The following is a 21,629-nucleotide window of genomic DNA, read 5'->3' as shown; positions in this document are numbered from 1 at the left end:
ACCCTTTCCTCACCAGTGCAGGCTTTGTATATCCCATCATACCTCAAGATGAGGTAGGACATCTGAATAGTAATCTTTCATTTTTTACACATTACTCTCTTTACTGGAGTGCAAAAGATAATTCCTTCTTTTGTAAAAACACATATTTAAAATTATATGATTTTTTGAATGGTCCTTGCAGCATCTGAACTCAGGCAACTTAGTACAAGCATTGTTAATATGTGATCAGAGATGACCTAAAAAAACCTGACCCTAATATAGTCGAGAAGCATAAAAATCTAAGTCAAGCTTGATTGTATTTTATAAGTTGAGGTCCAAATCATTTTATTTAAACAGTGGTTAAATCCTTTCCCCCCTCTTCTCTTTTTCCTTAGCCCACAGCAGGTCCAGTCTTTGATTCTGACAGAAAGGACAAATTTGTTGTCTGGCTGATTAGCTGGTATTTTGTAAGCATCAAGCAAAGTGCAGCCAAACTCTGCTGGGAGCAATAAACAGGAAGAAACAAGCCAGTAAAACCACAACCACAAGCTGACTGGAAATTAGTGACTACTGGTCATCACTGTCAAAAGAGAAGCACAAGACTCAATGCTGTCACTTCTACAGAACAGCACAGAAATTAAACCCTCTTGTTCTCCATGCCAGGGTACTCAGAGTTTTACTTCAATGTGGACCATGGCTACCTGGAGGGGCTGGTCCGAGGTTTTAAATCTGGGATCTTGACGAATGCGGACTACATCAACCTAGTGCAATGTGAAACACTGGAAGGTGAGTCTGTTAGTTTTCCTTATTGAGAGAAATATTGTTGGCTAGATGACTGATAAAAGTTAAAAAAGAGAAAGGTCAGAAAAAGACAGACAATAATGGACGTTATTGTCAGCAAATAGTAATCTTGTTTTTCCCTTTTGGAAAAGTCCTAGGGAATTTAATAGAAGTGAAGTCAATATGGTTCTATAGAAGTTACTCCAAAAATCTTTAGGATGAGAATTTCAGAGACTGATACCTTACTTGTGCATTCTCACCATGCTATACAGAATTATATAAATATGTATCATATAGTTCACAAAAACCTAGAAAAAGCTTACCATTTGGTAAGGTATCCATTGGATTTTTCCATAAAGGTTCTGATTATAGAATTGTGTTATTGAATAATTTTTAGATCATTAAGAGACTTTCCATTTAAAAGGGGGAAAATTTGGGCTTTAGGGAGATAAAGTTGCATTACTTTTAAACAAATAAAGGCTTTTGTGAAGGTGACTTTGTTCCAGAGACGAGAACAGGCAGTTGTTTCCAAAACAGCTTTTCTGGCCACAGGCTAGCTCATGCCGACCTGTGAAAATAGATAAGCAGATGATCCCTCTCCAGGCATTTCTAAAAAAATAAATTACAAACAGAAAACTTCTTTAGCAAATAAATGAACAATGAAACGAAACAAATGAAATAAACGATGTTCTCCTGTATCTAAGAGTAAAAACTACACTTATTTAACCAATTTGTTTTTACAGTTTGGAATTGCATTAGGTAAAATTATCAGCATAATAGAAATGCCAGTTCATTGCGCCTCAAACATTAGCATCTTTGCTTCTGCAGTGATGGTAGCAGAATCAGTAGAAGGGATGAGGAAGCTGAGACTTGCCCACACAAATGCTCCTCTCTCTCTTCTTACAAGGCTTGGGTAGTGGACCTTATAATAGTCTGGAAATATGAGCATGACTAGTTCCTGTCCTGTAACTTCTTTTGTATTAGGAATTATGGCCTAAGAACCTTGCCAGTTCTCCAGACATTCCTACTGCAGCTATTTCCATGAGTCAAATATCTCCTGCTCAATGAATTATTAAACCCAGTGCTCTTTCTTCCTTTATCTTTTCTTCACTTTCCAGTAGGCAAACAAGTGATGTTTCCTGAGTTTTCTGAGAGCATAAATTAGCTCCTTGGCTGTTTTTTTAAAGAGTGAAGAAATACCTCACTTTGAAAAATAAGGTATTTTTCACCATCTATCCAATCTTTAAAAAAATACCCAATCTTTCCAAAGAGTGATCATTCAAGGAAAAAAATGGTTAATCATGTTCTGGAGAAATAAACTACATGATAGATAGTTCATTTAAAAATTAAGATATTGTTAGAGAGAAAACCATTGTTCAAAAATGTATCTGCCTTTCAAAAGTTTTGAACTAAATTATCTTATTGTTATTTCTGCAGTACTGAATGAGTGCATGGTATTTTACTGACAGATAATTGTAAGATACCAAGATCCTTCTCTAAATGAGCTTTGCAGTATAAATTAACTCTAATGAGTTTTCTTAATCTTGTTCCCTGATCTTAACTCTATTTTAGAATCCACACACATTAGAGCAGCAGCCTGTAGCAACTGCTATTCTGTCATGAACTTTTGTGTAATTGTTCTCTGTCCATTTAACTGTTCAGGATTTCCTTCCTTTGAAGCATTTGGCAATTTTTTTAAAGTAATACCAGATTCCCTCATCTCCCACAAATTTAACACTGACAACCAAAAACTGAAAGAGCATCAAAATTACACACATCACTATTTACATGCACTATGTGTAGGACCCTACCAAATTCATGGTTCATTTTCATCAATTTCATGATCACAGGATTTTTAAAATAATAAATTTCATTTCAGTTATTTAAATCTGAAATTACATTAAGTTATAAATTTAGGGGTTCTGACCCATAAAGGAGTAGTGGGAAGGTCACAAAGGGTACGTCTAGACTACAGGCTTTTGTTGACAGAGGCTTTGTCGACAGATACTGTTGACAAAGCCTGTGTCGACAAAGAGCGTCTAGACTACATCCAGTTCTGTCGACAAAGCAAGCCGCTTTTTCGACAGAGAGTCTAAACCAGAGGTTCCCAACCTGGGGTACGTGTACCCCCAAGGGGTACGAGAAGCTTGTCAAGGGGGTATGGGGAATATTTGGTAAATAACTAGATTATCCTAATTGAAATATTCCAAAAGTAGTAGTGTTAGTGAAAGGAGTTGTGGATTCTAGAGTCCAGAATTTATTTCCTTTCATAGTGAATAGGGGGTACGGGAAGGTTTACTAAAAGCCAAGGGGTTACGGGGACCGAAAAAGGTTGGGAACTCCTGGTCTAGAAAAAAAACAGTGTGGATGCAATAGCGCCTTTTGTCGACAGAACTCTGTCGACAAAAGGCATTATTCCTCTTAGAATGAGGTTTACTGCCGTCAACAAAACTGCCGCGTTCTGTCAACTTACTGTCGACAGAACTCAGCGGTAGTGTAGATGCAGGTATAGTTTTGTTGACAAAAGTCCACTTTTGTTGACAAAACCCTGTAGTCTAGACACACCCAAAGTTATTGAAAAGGGTGTGGGACTGTTATTTTGCTAAGGAACTGGAGACTGGAGACTAGAAAATAATGGAGATCTCCTTAGGGTCAAGTGTTGACTTCTGGGGGATTGAATGAACTATTGAATTTTTCATCTAATGTTATTAATGTGCTTCTCCGAAGGGATCACTATTTGCATTCGTAGTAGGTGATAGGGCTATCTATTTGCACTATTTGCATGTTCTCTGGGTGATAGGGCAGATGCTACAATCTGGTCACAGGTAGAATTTCTGTTTTCAGTTAACTCAATACATACGCATCTACAGCCATTATTTGACAGAGACCTCATCTGAAAAAGTATTTCCTGACCCCTTTTACTGGCCTTCATACAACTCCCCTACTTTTCCAAGCTCATCATCAGAAGCAAGCTGCCCCCAGATCAGACATATCTCAAAGTAGCACCAAGCCCTTCAGTAGCTGCAAAACCCAAAGACATGGCTGCATTGCTACACCCCTACAATATGTCTTTGAAGATCCTGGGGTCTTAAACATCCCTATCACAACATGTGATGTATCTCAACCAGTGCACCAAATGCCCCAATAGCAATTATAGAGTGAAACAAAAACAAGCATTACACTCTCAAATGAACTCTCACAGGAAGATGATAAAAGTTAAAGGCTAAGTCTACAATGGCACTGTTATCAGTAAAAGTTTGGTCAGTATAGGTGTGGAAACCCCTGCCTCACCACCACCTCTGGCTGACATAAGTTTCACTGGCAGAAGTGTTGGTGTGGATAGTACTATGTTGGCAGGAAATGCTCTCCCACCAACGCCACTCATTGGGATGATTTAATCAGAGGTGGATTACTATATTGTGGGGCCCTGGGCCAGTGCAAATGGTAGCCCTTCCCCACCCATTCCACTTGCATTTCCCCCTCTGCCAGGGAGCAGGGGCAGGGCGTAGTAGGGGCTTCTGCTTCCCAGGACTCCTGCTGCAGGGAGCAGGGTTGGGGCATGAGAGCTTCCCATATCCCCAGGAGGAGCACTGGGTAAGCAGGGTGGGGAAAGCTCCCACACCCAAACTGTGCTTCCCAGCAGCAGTGCCAGGTAGAGTAGGTCAGGGTGCAGGTTCACCTATTTTTCTGCAGCACATGGGCATGGGACCCTTTGGTCCAGTGACTAATCTTCCATTGGATTTAATTAGGCAGATAGGAGAGCTCTCCTGTTGGCATAGAGCAGCTACAGGGAAGACTTTACAGTGCTTTACCGGCAGTGTTACAACTGTGCCGCTATCAGTAATCTAGATATAGCCAAACCACCTATCACTGTGGATGAACACATGGAAGAAAGCAATGACTATATCTTACCTATCAGTCCTGATCCTCAAAGGAAACCTGCACAACACTTTCAAAAGACAAGCCTGGGAGTTTACATTCATAACTTTGCTAGACACTAAAAATCATGGACTAAATAAAGATGATTCATGGTTTATTGCAGCAATCTTTAACCAACTAACAACTCCCCCAGCAGCTTTCCACCATGCCTTTTCCTTGATATAACAGATGGAGTATTAACAGGCCACTTCACTTTGTATGGTCTCTTGAAATTTGTGTTAATTACTTATGCTAAAGAATTTGTTCTAACTTTATATTTAGCAGTGGCATTTGTTAGTTTCTCAGACCTCAAGAGCTCTGTGTAATCTCAAAACTTGTCTCTCTCATCAACAGAAATTGGTCCAATAAAAGATATTATCTCATTCACCTTGCCTCTGTAGTATCCTGGGACTCACATGGCTACAACAACACTGCTGATACAATGCCTATTCTGATGATCCTATCAGTGAAATATAGTGATAGCTCTATGCAGAGTTTGAGACTTAAGAGATTGGTGTCTGGGTTATGCTGTATAGGTTGACCAGCCACCTCAGCTCCAAAGGAAGACCCCTTATGAGCAGCTGTATCAAGCTGCTCAGAATGCATTTATGTGGAGTAAATCAAGGCAAATGAGGCAGTTGGAAAAAGGTCACAAGAAGCTTGAGTCTTGTTCCTCTCTGATGACATAGTAAAGTATTCTAATCCTTACATGTTAGTTCAATACATTAAGAAAGGGGAAAAAAAGGCAAAATTATAACTTTTAGAAAATATAGCTGTGATACAAAATATTGGTGAGTACAAAAATATTTATCTATATAGACTTGATTTTAGATATAATTATGAGCATGATAAATAGACAAATATTTTTCCTCGTGCTAGGATTAAGTAAGTATATTTTCAATTAGAAAATAAATCTGTACTGCAGCAATCTTCAGTTTTCTGACTCCACTGACTATAGACTATGTGCTTAAAAGGACATAACCTTTACAATGTTTTGTCAACAGAATCTTGTGTTTAACTCTGTAAGACTTGTTTAACATGGATTTCCTTCATAAGGATTAGTTTTTACTGGCTGCATTCAGTCTGGTGCAGGAAGACCTAGAAATACACTGGTAGATGCACAGGTAGTAACTAGAATGAGTTTGTTTGACAAAGGGGGTATGTTGAATGTGATTACTGTAAATGAACTCAATCTGGTGGCTGTTCTGAGAAGGTGGATGGGAGAATGTGCTATTTCAGTCCATTGCCACTGAAGTATCACTGGTAAGACTCTATGGAGATTAAAGCAGCCCTGCCCTAATACAACATCTGAGGAATGACTCACAATTGGTCATCTCCTATGGTATTTAAAAAAGCCTGGTTAGGAAAAGAAGGTGCAAATTTGTACTAGCCCTGCACTTGTCCTAAGTGAAGATAATGGCAAAACTCACTCTGACTTCACTAGAAGATGATCATCTTAATATAGAAATATAGGGTAAAAAACTATAAATGCAAAGTTATTCTAGTTGGTTCTGCTCCTGGCATTGTGACAGTTTATCCTCATGGCATCTTCTGACTCTTTTTGTAGACTTGAAGTTACATCTACAGACCACAGACTATGGCAATTTCTTGGCCAATGAAACTGGCCCTCTCACCGTTTCCACCATTGATGATAAACTGAAAGCCAAATTACTCTCAGAATTTCACTACTTTAGAAACCATGCCTTTGAACCCCTTGCCACATTTCTGAACTTCATCACGTAAGTTAGGTTACCTTGTTCATTTCAATTGCCAAATTATTCAAAGTAAGTCAAGGTAAATTTTGTGTTGTTGCAATTTACACACAGCTGGTCAATGAGTGATTTTTAAAAAATATTGTATCATTTTAAAGATGTGTAACTCAGTGTTTGGAAACCTGCATTAAAATCTATTCTTATTTGTTACATCATGGATGAACACTTTCAAAGTTATATTCCTTGTTTGGAGTGGAGGAGGTGAGATGGGGAAGAAGGATTTACATTTTTCTAATTATATCGCTGTTTTTAAATTAGGGTTTGGATTTTCTGGGGCAAGATGAAGAAACTCATGATATGAAGGGGTAGGAGTTCTAGTGCAGAATACATATTCTATATTTCCATATATATAGCAAACTCTGCATCTTGCTTCAAGATAGCAGTCTAAATATGAATTTCTATGTTAAATTCTTTATATTTGAAAAGTCTAAGTCCTATTTGATCTGGTCTTGACTTTAACAACACATTACTGAGAAAATATAGACCTGATATATTTTGGTTTGGGTGTTTTAGAAAATCTCCTTTTCTCAGTCGTAAGTACTTTAGTATATGTTCCTTCTTATCTTACCTTTTAATAAATTGTTACAAACTTGCAAGAATTAACTTCCCAGATTAGTTTGGGGTAGTAATTTTTTCCTGGCACAAAAGTAAAGTATCATTATATTTTATTTATTATCATAAAGATGGCTGAGTTAATTTTGTGCATGAACTAATAAACATAGTGGCTGCTTCTAGACTGGCAAGTTTTTCCGCAAAAGCAGCTGCTTTTGCAGAAAAACTTGCCAGCTGTCTACACTGGCTGCTTGAATTTCCTCAAGAACACTGACTTCCTACTGTCTGAAATCAGTGCTTCTTGTGGAAATGCTATGCTGCTCCCATTTGGGCAAAGCTTTTGCGCAAAAGAGCCAGTGTAGACAGCTCAGATTTGTTTTGCGCAAAAAAGCCCCGATTGCGAAAATGGCGATCGGGGCTTTTTTGCACAAAAGTGCATCTAGATTGGCAGGGACTTTTGCGGAAAAGCGTCCGTGCCAATCTAGACGCTCTTTTCTGCAAATGCTTTTAACGGAAAACTTTTCCGTTAAAAGCATTTGCGGAAAATCATGCCAGTCTAGATGTAGCCAATGATTTTGCAAGACTACACTAGGACAGCTAAGCACTAAAACTGCAAAATTCACAATTTTTGTTTCACAGAATTTGATTAAAAAAAATATTCCTTTTTTAATTTCACCATTTTGCAACATGCTGTCCATTCACTCTTGTAGTAAAACCCACAGAAGGCTGGTAAGAGGGAAGAAATCTCTGTGAGAATCCCAAATAGCCATGTGGCTGGTCTGAAGGATACTGAGTGATCTGCAGGAGGCCAAGGTCATCCACCCAAATTCTATAATCATAGAGTCCACCAGTCATAATAACACACTTAAAAGTACAACTCCATCACAAAAGGAACTCTGAATATAGTCACTTTCAATAGTTGCCGTTATCCTAACGTTCCTCATAGGAAACAGCAATATCCCCAAACTGCAGCAGCTTCTAATTCAGCAGATGTACTATTGGTATAATGTATGGGTAGATCTTAAAACAAAACCACATCCTAAGGCTGCAGTGCTGCATAAAAACACTTTCCTTGCATTTATACTTGTTCTAAAGAAACAAGTAAGTCCAAAAGCATTTAAATGTCTAAGCAACACCAGCGTTCAAAATGAATGTTATCTAGCAGTTATTTTTCTGTTTGTGGGATGTTGGTGTCTGAATAGCTGAAAACAGAGCAAGTATTTTGGTGGTTTAGGTTTACTTTTATATGCTCTGTTTCTCAATTTTTCTAAGGCAAACTTTCCTAATAAGAAATTTTGTAACTTTTTTCTCCAAACTCAGATACAGCTATATGATTGACAACGTGATTCTGTTGATAACTGGTACACTGCATCAGAGACCCATAGCTGAACTTGTTCCCAAGTGCCATCCATTGGGTAGTTTTGAGCAAATGGAAGCAGTCAGCATTGCCCCAAACCCTGCTGAACTATTCAATGCAATTTTGGTTGACACACCATTAGGTATGAAAATGTAATGATTTCTCTTTTTTCTACACATATGCTCCTCTTCACATATTCCTGATAATTTCATTTCCGATCATATCAGCAGTTGTTTGAATACATTTAATATTATTTGATTATTTAACCTATGAGTAATTGGCAAGAGAATTGCAGAACAGGATGCAATTTTGAAGTGGTGTTCTGAGCTTTCAACAAAACACTGGTTGATTACCAATTTTTATTTAACCTGCAGAGCAATCACATAGAGAAAACATGCTACACTAGATTAGATTTTTTGTAGCTTACTTTCAGAAATATCAAATGACTCTGATAATGATTGAATTCTTATTTCAAGGTCTACTGTAAACATCTACAAACAGCTGTTTCCATAACTGAACCATTTAGGAGAAAATCCGGCCTATTTTTCTTTAGGTGCCAAGGTTCCGGGTAATGGAAGCAATTATTATTAAATATTTATTTTATTGTATTGCCCAAAAGCCCAGTAAGGTGTGGAAACCCATTGTGCTGGACACAGTACAAACAGAGAAAAAGCCAAGCTGTGCCTTGAATGGTTTATAATCAAAAGATAAAACAGACCAAGGGATAAGATTGTGGATACACTGTACAAGCAAAGGAATATGGTGAACAACCAGCATAGCTTCGCTAGTTACACACATTGAGCAAGTTATTTAATTGAGCAAAGTGATACAATTTGGTGTTCATGCTCTGCACTGTGTTGTGCCCAATTATGCAGGCATTCACCGTGTAAAGGAGCTAGAGCTACCTGCTCTGCCCCTGCCAGTTCCAGCCCTGGAGAAGCTGGTGGTGGGTGCCCGGCTAGGACTAGAGAAAGATTGGGGCTGAAGGATCCTTTGTTATGTGGATCCTCTATTCCTTCCCCATGTACAAAAACATACTGAAGGGGTATGGCTAAGGAGGCTACACCACCAACTGGGCCACAAAGCAGCTCCATGACTTTAAAAGAAAGATTGTTCACTACTTCAGCCTCTGTAAACTCCCTAAAGCCCAGCCTAACTACTTGTGCCAGGGAGTAGGCTAGAGCCTTAATTAGCAATCCCCATTTGATGTTCTCTGGAGATTTGGGTATTGACAGATGAATTGATTCCCCTTGCAGCAGAATCCCAGTATAAAGAAAACAATTAAGAGGATTTCACATATTTACCTTCCTGTTTCTCCTCCCTATTCCTCCTCAAATTACACTTTCTTGTATAACAGAAACCACACTTCCTTGATTGTGACACACAGCTGGTAGATTGCTACTTGTCAGAGATACTCATATCTCCATATGAATTTATTCTGTAACTTAAACTCTGTTTTCAGCACCTTTCTTTCAAGACTGCTTGTCTGAAAATGACTTGGATGAAATGAACATTGAAATAATGCGCAACAAGCTATACAAGGTAAATGCTTCTTGGAATGCTCTACCGTGAACTTCCTATAAAAGTGAAAAAAATTACACAAATACAGAGCTGGCCTTACCATGAGGCGAACTGAGGTGGCCACCTCAGGTGCCAGACTGTGGGGAGAAGGTGCCACTAGGACCCAGAGGCTATGTCTAGACTGCAGGCTTCTTTCGAAAGATGCTCTTTCGAAAGCATCTTTCGAAAGAGCATCTTTCGAAAGATCGCGTCTAGACTGCAGGCGGATCTTTCGAAAGAAAAATCCGCTTTTTCGAAAGAGAGCACCCAGCGAGTCTGGATGCTCTCTTTCGAAGACGGCCTCTTTACATTGAAGAACGCCTTCCTTCGAAAGAGGAGCTTTCGAAGGAAGGCGTTCTTCCTCGTGAAACGAGGTTTACCGCCATCGAAAGAAAAGCCGCGTTCTTTCGAAATAATTTCGAAAGAACGCGGCTTGAGTCTGGACGCAGGGGAAGTTTTTTCGGGAAAAGGCTACTTTTCCCGAAAAAACCCCTGAGTCTGGACACGGCCAGAGTGTAGAAAATTGCGTCTGCTGCTGGTTCATATGTATTCTCTCTGCTCCAGATGCACAGAGATGGTGGAGTGCCGTGAGGGGTAGATCAGGAATAAGGCAGAAATGAGACCTTTCGAAGTTTTGGTCCAAGCAAGGGGGGGGCCATGGAGGCGTAATTTGAGCTCCCCACCTCAGGTGCCAAAATGTTGTGGGCTGGCCCTGCACAAATATGATCAAACCCCTACAATTTGAGAACTATCACCATGTTCTATATTTCAAAATCTCATTAGTGAAAATGCTGCAGGTGTAAGCTAATTATTTGCTTTTAATTTGGCCCTTCAATTCCATTGCCCAGCTGGTAATGGGGTTGTGGGATTGTTGTGCTCTACTGTTCCTGCCAGGGAGCAAGAGTTTGCCGTGCTTCAGCACTCCACTAGGGAGCAGGGTTGAGGGCCTGAAAGCCCCTGTGCCTGGATTTCACTCCCCATCAGGAACACCAGGCAGGTGAGAGGAACAAGGCAAGTCGCCAATCCCATTCTCCAGCTGCAGCTGAATGGGACAAGTGATGGAGTGGCTTTCTATATAATTTCCTTACCAAGATGAGGCTTTCAGGCCAAAAAGTTTGCCCACCCCTACTTTAGATGTTACAGTAGACTTCCGATAATCCGGCACTTTTGGGACCGAGGTGGTGCCGGATTATCGGATATGCCAGAGTAGCAGGAGGTACTGCATACTCCCAACCCAATCCCCAATCTTATGCTTGGGTCCCGGAGCTACCAGTACAGATGCGCATCTCCCTCCTGGCACTGGGACACATGCGCTGAGCGGCCGGCTTTTCAATGAGCTGGCTGGGATGCCGTGTGTAACCCAATCCCCCTCCCCTTCCCCTTCCTCAGAGCCAAACACTTCTCCTCGTTGCTGTAACCTGATCCCACTCCATCCCCCACCTCCCACCTTATGCTCAGGTCCTGGTACAGCCGCACGTCTCCCTCCAGGCGCTGGGGCACGTGCACTGAGCGGCCAGCTTTTCAGTGAGCTGGCAGGGACGCCGTGTGTAACACAATCCCCCTTCCCCTTCTCTCCTTCCCCAGAGCCAAACACCTTCCCTCCCTGCTGTAACCCACGTGAGAGCGGCTGACCTAAGCAGTTCCGGGTTCCGTCCCAGTTCTGTCAGGGGCACTTGCCATTTTGATGCCAGACTATTGGGAGCGCTGGACAATTGGGTGCCGGACAATTTAAGTTTTATTGTATTAACATTTTAAGAGGAAGACACTTTAATTTTCCAAGTTCAATCTAGTAAATCATTTAAGTACATACTTATCTTACCCATCAAATTCAGCTGGAGTACCCACATACTTAATTATTTGCTGGCCTGGGGCCTTAAAGAAGTTCTATATAAAATTTATCTTTTTCTCCTTCGTTTAGTCTTATCTCGAGGCTTTCTATAAGTTCTGTGAAAAACAAGGAGGTACCACAGCAGAAATAATGTGCCCTGTTCTTGAGGTAAGAAGAGCACTGTCCTTAAGCATTTGAGTATTCCATGAGGCGTTTCTAGCTTAATTACTTCAAGTGCTTTTCCTGCTTCTTCTTTCCCTATTTAGTGAAACTACTTTGCCTGACGCTCAACTTTTCTCTGAGTGACAATTGGTTAGAATCATAGAATACTAGGACTGGAAGGGACCTTGAGAGGCCATCGAGTCCAGTCCCCTGGCAGGACCAAGTACTGTCTAGGCCATCCTTGATAAACATTTATCTAACCTACTCTTAAATATCTCCAGAAATGAAGATTCCACAACCTCCCTGGGCAATTTATTCCAGTGTTTAACCACCCTGACAGTTAGGAAGTTTTTCCTAACGTCCAACCTAAACCTCCCTTGCTGCAGTTTAAGCTCATTGCTTCTTGTTCTGTACTCAGAGGCCAAGATGAACAAGTTTTCTCCCTCCTCCTTATGACACCCTTTTAGATACCTGAAAACTGCTATCATGTCCCTCCTCAATCTTCTCTTTTCTAAACTAAACAAACCCAATTCTTTCAGCCTTCCTTCATAGGTCATGTTCTCTAGACATTTAATCATTCTTGTTGTCCTAGAAAGTTTCCATTTTGCAGAAAAAGCATTTTCCATGAGAAAATAATTCAGACAAAATTACCAATCAGCTTTAGCTGAAGTCAATGGTAGTTTTACCAATGAGTTCAGTGGGAACAAGGTATGTCAAAGCTAAGCATTTTTAAAAATTCCCCATAGATCAGTTGGCTATGAGTGTAGAGTTCTTTATAGAAGGATTTCTCCCTCTGTAACATTAAATTGATCTAAGGACGTGCTGAAAAGTCTCTTTTTTATAAAGACGGCTAATAAAGAAATTCAATTAATCAACAGATAAAGAAGAAATAGCATTTATGCTGTATTGTACTTTCATACGGATATGCTCAAGTCTGATCCTTCAAACCTTACTCAAGAATGCAGCCATCCTGCAGTCAATAGGACCATTTCCACATATTCATTCCCAAAATTAAAATAGTGATAGAAATGTAGCCGTGTTAGTCTGGGGTAGTTGAAGCAAAATGCAGGACAATGTAGCACTTTAAAGACTAACAAGATGGTTTATTAGATGATGAGCTTTCGTGGGCCAGACCCACTTCCTCAGATCAAATAGTGGAAGAAAGTAGTCACAACCATATATACCAAAGGATACAATTAAAAAAAAGAACAAATATGAAAAGGACAAATCACATTGCAGAACAGAAGGGGGATGCGGGGGGGGGGGGGGGGGGGAGGGGGAGGAAGGAAGGTAAGTGTCTGTGAATTGCTGATATTAAAGGTAGGGAGAGTGGGATGTTTGTGAGTTAATGGTATTACAGGTGATAATTGGGGAAACTGTCCCCAATTATCACCTGTAATACCATTAACTCACAAACATCCCACTCTCCCTACCTTTAATATCAGCAATTCACAGACACTTACCTTCCTTCCTCCCCCTCCCCCCCCCCCCCCCCCGCATCCCCCTTCTGTTCTGCAATGTGATTTGTCCTTTTCATATTTGTTCATTTTTTTTAATTGTATCCTTTGGTATATATGGTTGTGACTACTTTCTTCCACTATTTGATCTGAGGAAGTGGGTCTGGCCCACGAAAGCTCATCATCTAATAAACCATCTTGTTAGTCTTTAAAGTGCTACATTGTCCTGCATTTTGCTCCAAAATTAAAAGTTATCTTAAAATATCATTAAAATGTGCATTGTCCTCAAAATAGTACAGATATAACAGCTAAAAGTCATCCTAAATAGACATTATAGGTCAGTCGTCTCCAACCTTTTTAAGCTCAAAATCACTTTCTGAATTTAAGTGCAATCCAAGATCTACCTCACACCCAAATACCCTGCCACACATCCTTTATGCCCCTTCTCTGAGGCGCCTCCCCCTGCTCACTCCATCTTCCCTCACTTTCACCAGGCTAGAGCAGAAGGTTGGTGTGGTCTTTGCTTAAGAGATTTGGAGTGTGAGAGGGGCTCTGAGCTGAGCTTGGGACAGGCAGTTTGGGTACAGGAGGGGGTTCTAGGTAAGGGCTCTGGGAGGGCATTTGGATGCAGGGGTTTTGGGGGCTAAGGCAGGGGCTTGGGCTGTAGGGGAGGGCTCATGACTGGGGTAGGGTTTTGGGATGTGGGCTCCAGCTGAGCCCTGCTTACCTCAGGTGGCTCTTAGGTGGTGGTGCAGTGGGGCTAGGTAGGCTCACCCTCCCCCCCTCCCCGCCCCCAGCACAGCACCACTCCCAAAAGCAGCCAACAAACTCCCTCCAAAGTCCTGTTGTGCCCCCCCCCCTTTGCTCTGTGGAGATAGGATACAGGGTGGGAGAGGGGGCACCTTGATATCAGTGCCCCTCTTTTTCCTCCCCTGCCCTGCACAGCAAGCAGGAGGCTCCTGAGGACAGCTCCAAGGCAAAGGGCAGGAGCTGTACAGCAGTGGGGGGAGGGGCAGCTGAAGTGCTGGCTCTTGATAGCCTCTTGGCCAAACCAGTTAGGATCACCTGTCAGAGGCTCCAAAATCTACCAGTAGATCTGCTCTACTGGTTGGTGACCAGTGTTATAGGTGAAATACTCCTGCTCTCTCTACTCATGAAAGTAGACCCACTGGGATTGATGTACCTGCTCACATTTGTAAAGCAAGTAGGATTTGGCTCTATTACTTATTAACCAGAAATATTTTCATGCATACTTATTTTCTAATAATTTCCTTGCTGTTTATTCTCTTTCTGCATGCTGAAGCCAGTGCCAAAGGGCAATCAAATCACTGTTACAACTTGTTCTAGGCCATACACTCAAGATCTAGGAATGTGAATCTGTTCTAAATTTGCAAAACAATGTTGCAACTACTAAAATGCAAACAAGTTATATTGCTCAATAGAAAACTGTAATTCTCTGCTTACCAAAGCATTCTGAAAGTTCACATACTTGGAAGCACTGCACACTGTGCCTAAATTCTGCTCTTGCTGTATTTTGATACAGATAATTCTGAAGCAAACCTCAGTAATTTGCTGATTCATTACTGTTTTTAAAAAGGTACACTGTTAAAAGGAAAAAACTATTTTAGGTGTCATGTCTGTAAAATAATTGATAAATTTAAAGATCATTTTAACTTTCATCTATCTTTAAAATATGTGATAAGTGAAATTTTCTTCTGTGCAGAAGAACAAAACATAGGCTATACATTGGCATTAATTTTCCTCCATTTCCCCTGCCGTGATAGATATCACTGATATCTAAATCCATCAGAAGAAATACAGTTCTCTTCTCTAGGTGTTAGCAATCATTTAGTGTGGAAAAAACACAGAAACCCGAAGGCCTGAACTTGGCAGACAAAATGTCTTAGTTCACCTTTGCCACATCCTTATCCGTTGTTTTAAGTATACAGATTCAGCAACTATTTTTAAACTTTTCCATTTCGCCTTTAATCTCAATAGCAGCTTGCCAGCACCCTGAAGTAAGTGAAATAAATGTAATCTGCTTTTTATCTCCTTTTCCTTTTTAATGTTTTGAGTAATGTTACTTAAATCCACAACAGAGTTGGAAAAAGATTTCCTATTAGTCGGCACAATTAAAATTTTTGAGAAGCAAGAAGTTGGGAAACGAGGGAGTGGAGCAATGGTTGGGATGAAATGTCAGTGCAAGAGCCATAGAATGAAAGCTTAACTTTCTTTAATTTCTCTTTCGAGTACGTAATATCAAAAAATCACAGGACCTACTCCTTGCAAATACTTTTACGAAGTATAGCACTTACTGATTTGAGTAGTCCTTGAGTAGACTTTAATGGGACTATTCATGGTATTAAATGCTAGCACTCATTATTATGCTGTTTTTCAGAATTAGGCTAAGTTTGTTTTCTGTTTTGTTTTTATAAATTAAGTTTGAAGCAGACAGACGTGCCTTTATCATCACCATTAATTCATTTGGCACAGAGCTGAGTAAGGACGACAGAGAGAAACTATATCCAACTTGTGGAAAACTTTATCCAGAAGGCTTACACCTGCTGGCTAATGCAGACGACTATGAACAAGTGAAGTGTGTGGCAGATTACTATGCGGTATGTAAGATGTTTCAAATATCTTTCAATATTTCAGGAACTTGACTTCCAAGAAAAGCGATGCACATACAAGATTAAAATATGTTAAAGAAGTCAAATATCCAAGACATGAATCAATCACATAAAAAAGTGTATTGAATCAAAGGTCTTCAATACCTTTACTGTTCTCAATTTCTTGTATTACATTAGTGTAGTATAAGGTGCCCATCATAGAGAAATGAAAGTAGGGCCAATTCATACCTTCCTACAAGCAAAACTGTTCTCATACCACAAAGGTCACACGCAACTAAATGTATCTAATTTAATTATTGGAAAAAGTAAATCTTTGACTGAGAACAAACAACAACAAGAAAAGAAACCCAAAAGGAGAAGAAGGAAGGTGCTGGCATATAGACTGTAACAAGGAAGACAAATCTGACATTTCTTGGCGGACTAGGGTTCTCCCTTGTTCCAAGGTATTCTGGCCCCCACTTGTTCACCTCCATCTTGTAGGGAACCCAAGTCTCCCTCAGCTAGAGAATTTCTCCTTTCTTTTACCTGCATAGGGCATGAGCTGGCACCACCAGCAGTTGAGTTCATAGTGAATTCTCCTGCATTTTAAAGGACAAAAACAAACTCTGCATGTGCTGGGCTACAATATCATTCAGCCCAGTTTCCCTTCAAACTGGACAGAGCAGTGAAGTGGGAGTGGGATAAATTTCACTGGTATTGTGATTATGAAGCAGGAGTGATGTTCCAGACTGCTCTGGCAGAAGCCATACTGATTTAGTACAGGACCACTGCTTAAAAGTGATTGGGTTATGACGCTCCAGTTCCTCAACCTATAGTACTCTGAGCAAGTGTGAAAACCTTGGAGCCCAGGGCTGCGTCCGCACCTACAGCCCTTCCCTAACTGGCACCTTTGCTTCTCAGTGGTTACCTCAGGGAAGAGGGGCTTAGGCAGCCATGAAAGTGAAAGGTTGCAGCCTTCAAAATTTACAGATCATAGGGACTTACAGGAAAAGGGTCCCAGGTCACATAGGACTTTCCTGTCCACTGGCATCATGGTTCCTATCTGAGATGCGCTGCCATTGGTGAGGCATGTAACACATGCACACACAAACATTCTCTTTAAAGTGGGTGAAGCAACAGAGACTAAGCGAATATTACTTGCAGCAGTCTTGAGCAGTGACTACACTGCACTACATTAATAGGAGATACTCTCCTGTCAACGTAATGTATTTTCACCAGCCCTGCTAAATTGGTGCCGCTGCATTGATGCAGCAGTACTGATTTAGCACAGCAGTGAAGACAAGTCTTTGAACACAAATATCTAACCACCACAAGAGGTTAATGTAGAGAAGACATGCACAGAGAAGAGTGAGGCTGATAGACCGGTCTTGAGCTGAGCCCTAGCACCACCACCAACCAGCAGTAGGTGAGTTTCCACATGGCCTGAATCTTGAGGAGACAACTATATCACAGAGCTCGCTTTCTCTCCTTTTACCTCCTGTCATCCCTTATGAGTGCCATTGGGTCAACATCCCTCCTCCTTTAAAACACACACACACACACACACACACACACACACACACACACACACACACACAAGCAGGGATGTGGGGACATAGAAAAGGGGGAAACTATCCAATCCTTGTAGTGAATTTTGTGGTTCAGCCTCCCTTTTGTAACATAAGTTGCATCACAAATAAATACAAATTGGCCACATACTTTGTAATTGTTAAATGTACTGTGAGTGCAAGCATGATTTTTGTGCCTCTAGTTACTTGATCTGCATTCATAAGTTGGAAGCTGCCTTTCTGAAAATGTGGTTCTAAGTCACTGAAGGAGTCCTGAAATAAATGGGTATTTATACTCATGCAAAACAAACCCTTTGTAGTTCTCTCATTTTTAAATTGTGAGGTCTGGAGGGGAAAGGAGTGGTAAAACAAGAGCAAATAGTAGTATTTTTCTCCTTACGTGCATATTTGCACGGTCCATGCATTCCAAACAACCAAGTACAATCTGCATGGGTTCTTATATACAGAAAAGTTACTTAATATAGAGAGGGTTTGTCTGACTTTGATAAATAGGATGAGTGAACAGATTATTTCCCAATGGTGGTGATTTGTGTTTCTAGGAGTACAAAGCTTTGTTTGAAGAGGTAGGAAGTGGTACTGGCGAAAAGACATTGGAAGATGCGTTTTTCGAATATGAGGTAAGATGTTCTACCTCTAAATGTATTACTATTATAATTGTACTTAGCTATGGTGGGAAGTGGTAGTGGTCATTCAGTTGATAGTGCTATTTCTTCTGAGTCTGTACTGCCCCAATATGATGTCAGGACACATTGGATTGATATAGCTGACATGTTTGGATGTTACAAAACAGGTTTCATTTTCTAAATACAACAAATGTCAGGGTATAGATGTAAAGCCTAATGGTCTGGCCAAATTTCACCTCAAGCAATTATAAAACACTTATAGAAATATCCTCTGCATTATCCATAGTAGAAAGTATTCATTTCCAGCCCTAAACTCTTGGATAATATTGCAGTGATTTGTTAAAGTTGCTACAATTAAACTGGACATGGCTGCATTTTTATTATGATTTTAGTGGGCAAATCTCTGGTTATAGTTAGTTAAGTTTGTAAAGTGCTTTAGAATCCTATTCTTTTTTAATGAAATATTTTAAAAATAATTCCTATTTAATGTTTTTCCTTAGGTAAAAATGAATGTGCTTGCATTTAATAATCAGTTCCATTTTGGAGTGTTCTACGCTTATATAAAGCTGAAGGAACAAGAAAGCAGGAATATTGTCTGGATTGCAGAATGCATTTCCCAGAGACATAGAACCAAAATTAACAACTACATTCCTATTTTCTAATTCAGATAATTTATAATGTTAAGGTACATAAACAGAAACAATTTGTGAATATAAAGAAAAGCAAAAGATTAAAGATTTTTACCCATTTTTTAAATAATGTTTTAATTGTCAATTGTCTGTTTAGCACAATGGAAGCAGAACAATAGAAGATAATAGAAACAAGTATTTTTCCTTTTATCAGATATTTAATTATTTGTAGCTGTTGTGCCCCGCAAATGTGCCCATGTTAATTTAGTTGGTCAATAAAAATTGACTATAATTGTCTGTTTATTCTTTGGCTCCCACACCAATATAAGTGTAATTTCTATGTTTTGCACTAGTAGTTTTTGGAAATCTCATCACAGCATTTACTTTGGAAGACCAGCAGTTTTCCCAAAAGACATGGTTTAGTGCATGACAACAGAACTACCATTTCAATCTAGACCATAGTTAAATGAAAATTAAGGGTTTTTTCATGTTGCTGTTCCTTCAAGGCTTGCCTTACAAGGGATTCTGAGGGATTAACTGGGGGAAGAGTGAGACAGACAAAATTTGTGACAACCCTCTTGCTACTTTTCTGCCATTTTCTTTCATCTATGACGTGTGCACTAAACTTCAAGTCCCAGAATCATGGAACAAGTGGTGTGTAAAGGTCAAAAGACTATAATCATGGGCGGCACTCATATACCATTTGTTAGGTACTATACAAGAATCAAGATGATTATATCCATTCAAACTTTAGAGGAAAAAAGACAAATTCATTGGAAAGCTGCAACTTAGATAAACATCTGTTAAATTCCAAAGTAACTGAGAAGTTAAATACCAGAATTTCTCATGCTGTTTTGGATACTTATGACTCTCATAGAAAAGTAAAGATGTTAATGTACTGCATGAATCCTAGGACAGAAGAATACTACAATTTTAAATTATTTTGTAATAATATGAGCTGACAGTTTTCTATAGGAACATATTAGGAATTTATTAAAAGCTGATGATTAATGAGGAAAAATGAGTCACTTTTTAAAATAAATTCTCTGGGTCTATTTGGTATCTCTGATCCACCCTATCTGGTACAAATTATCAGAAAACAAATTACTACTACTATAAAAAGACAATATGCTGACATATAAAGGGTTTGCAGTATTCCATTTTTGGTATATGTAATTGCCTGCTTACATTATTATTTTCGCTATGTTTTCCTAATTTATATTTCCTATGTTACTCCATGACCAAAACTTCTTAGTCTGCAGCTACATTATATATAGGAAGAAAGAAGACTAAAATGTCTTTTAAAGTCTTGCAATACTCTTTTGCTAATAGGAATTAAGGAGCTTATTTACAGTCTTATGAAGAATGAAAAACGTAGAGGACAGAATTAACAGGTTCATCACACAGGAACTAAAAGTAAATGAGTCTGCACTAATAATCAAATCCTCCCTACTTGTACAAACTGAGTGAACAGTCTTTGTGACAAAGTTTCTCTGAGAAACTTGGAGTGGAAAGTATTTCAGGGCATTAGATGCCAATTGAGGCAGTGGTCAACTGCTAGGTCAGTCTATGGATAGATGCAGTGGTATTAACTTATTTATTTAATTATTTTTTGTGTTAAAATAATAACAGCTGTTGAATATTGCTTCCATGAGTAGCTTTGTATCTGGACTAAATTTGTCAATTAAAAACTAGATTAAACCACTTTCTATTCCACACATAGTCTTTTTCATCTCTTTTTTTTAATGCAATCCCTGAATGCAAAGCAGGACTGATCTTTCTGGGTTAATTCAGGGTTTCCTCAAACTTTATTGTACCATAACCTTCTTCTGACAACAAAAATTACTACATGACCCTAGGAAGGGGGACTGATGCCCAAATACCATGGCCCCAGACAGGGGAGAGCCAAAGTCTTAGCCCTGCTACCCTAGGGGATGGGGTGCTAAAGATTGAGGACTTCATCCCTGGGCAGTGAGGCTCTGACTTTGGCTTCAGCCCCAGCAAGCCTAATACCATCCCCGGTGACTACATTAATGTGGAGGTCACGATCCACTTCAGGGCTTCAACCCACAGTTTGAGAACCAGAGTTTATCAAAGTGTTCCGCTTCCCACAGCTCCCCTTGGCAGCAAATGGCGAACTGCAGACAATGGGAGCCTGTAGGCTCTGTGGCCACGGAGCCGGTAAATAAACACATTGGAGCAGCCAGTTAGCAGGTTTCTCAAAGTGGTTTTGCAGACCATTTTGAGGCTATGTCTAGACTGCAGGCTTCTTTCGGAAGACGCTTTTCCAGAAGAGATCTTCTGAAAAAACTTCTTCCGAAAGAGAGAGTTTACACATCAAAAGTGCATTGAAAAAGCAATCTGCTTTTTTTAATGATAGCATCCACATTGAATGGATGCTATATTGCATTTAAGCTGTGATTACTATGGATGGAGTGGCCACAAGGGTACCTGTGCTTTTTCCTCTTTCCTCTTCTTTCAAAAGAACTCCCTCTCCCCATCCGCATACACCTTTTTCCAAAAGAGCTCTTTTGGAAAAAGACTTCTTCCTTGTAGAAAGAGGTTACCAATGTCAGAAAAAAAACCTTTGTTCTTTTGATTTTTTTTTGAAAGCATGTGATTGCAGTGTGGACATAAGTGAAGTTTTTTCAGAAAAAGGCTGTTTTTCCGAAAATACTCCACAGTGTAGACATGCCCTGAGAAACATTGGTGTATATGCTTGCCATGATCACACTTAAAACTGAAAAGGTACTTCCCACTGGAAGATTACAATTATAAGATAGGACAGAATTACTTGGTTTAAATAGTCTGAGT

General features: G+C 39.8%; 1 protein-coding gene across 1 annotated transcript; it reads left to right on the top strand.

The window, feature by feature from the left end:
• Positions 1 to 410: 410 nt before the first annotated feature.
• On the top strand, positions 411 to 20,526 carry ATP6V0D2 (ATPase H+ transporting V0 subunit d2). The gene is made up of 8 exons (XM_006112982.5): positions 411 to 765; positions 6,245 to 6,416; positions 8,322 to 8,500; positions 9,821 to 9,900; positions 11,837 to 11,914; positions 15,807 to 15,983; positions 18,103 to 18,180; positions 18,687 to 20,526. Exons 1-8 carry the CDS (start codon positions 636 to 638, stop codon positions 18,846 to 18,848), a joined length of 1,056 nt encoding a protein of 351 aa, XP_006113044.4. The 5' UTR covers positions 411 to 635; the 3' UTR covers positions 18,849 to 20,526.
• The last annotated feature ends 1,103 nt before the right edge of the window (positions 20,527 to 21,629 follow it).

The sequence above is a fragment of the Pelodiscus sinensis genome, chromosome 2, assembly GCF_052426305.1.
Source record: "Pelodiscus sinensis isolate ZL-2025 chromosome 2, ASM5242630v1, whole genome shotgun sequence".
Classification (NCBI taxonomy): domain Eukaryota; kingdom Metazoa; phylum Chordata; order Testudines; family Trionychidae; genus Pelodiscus; species Pelodiscus sinensis.
This window is presented reverse-complemented; position numbering and strand designations above follow the sequence as displayed.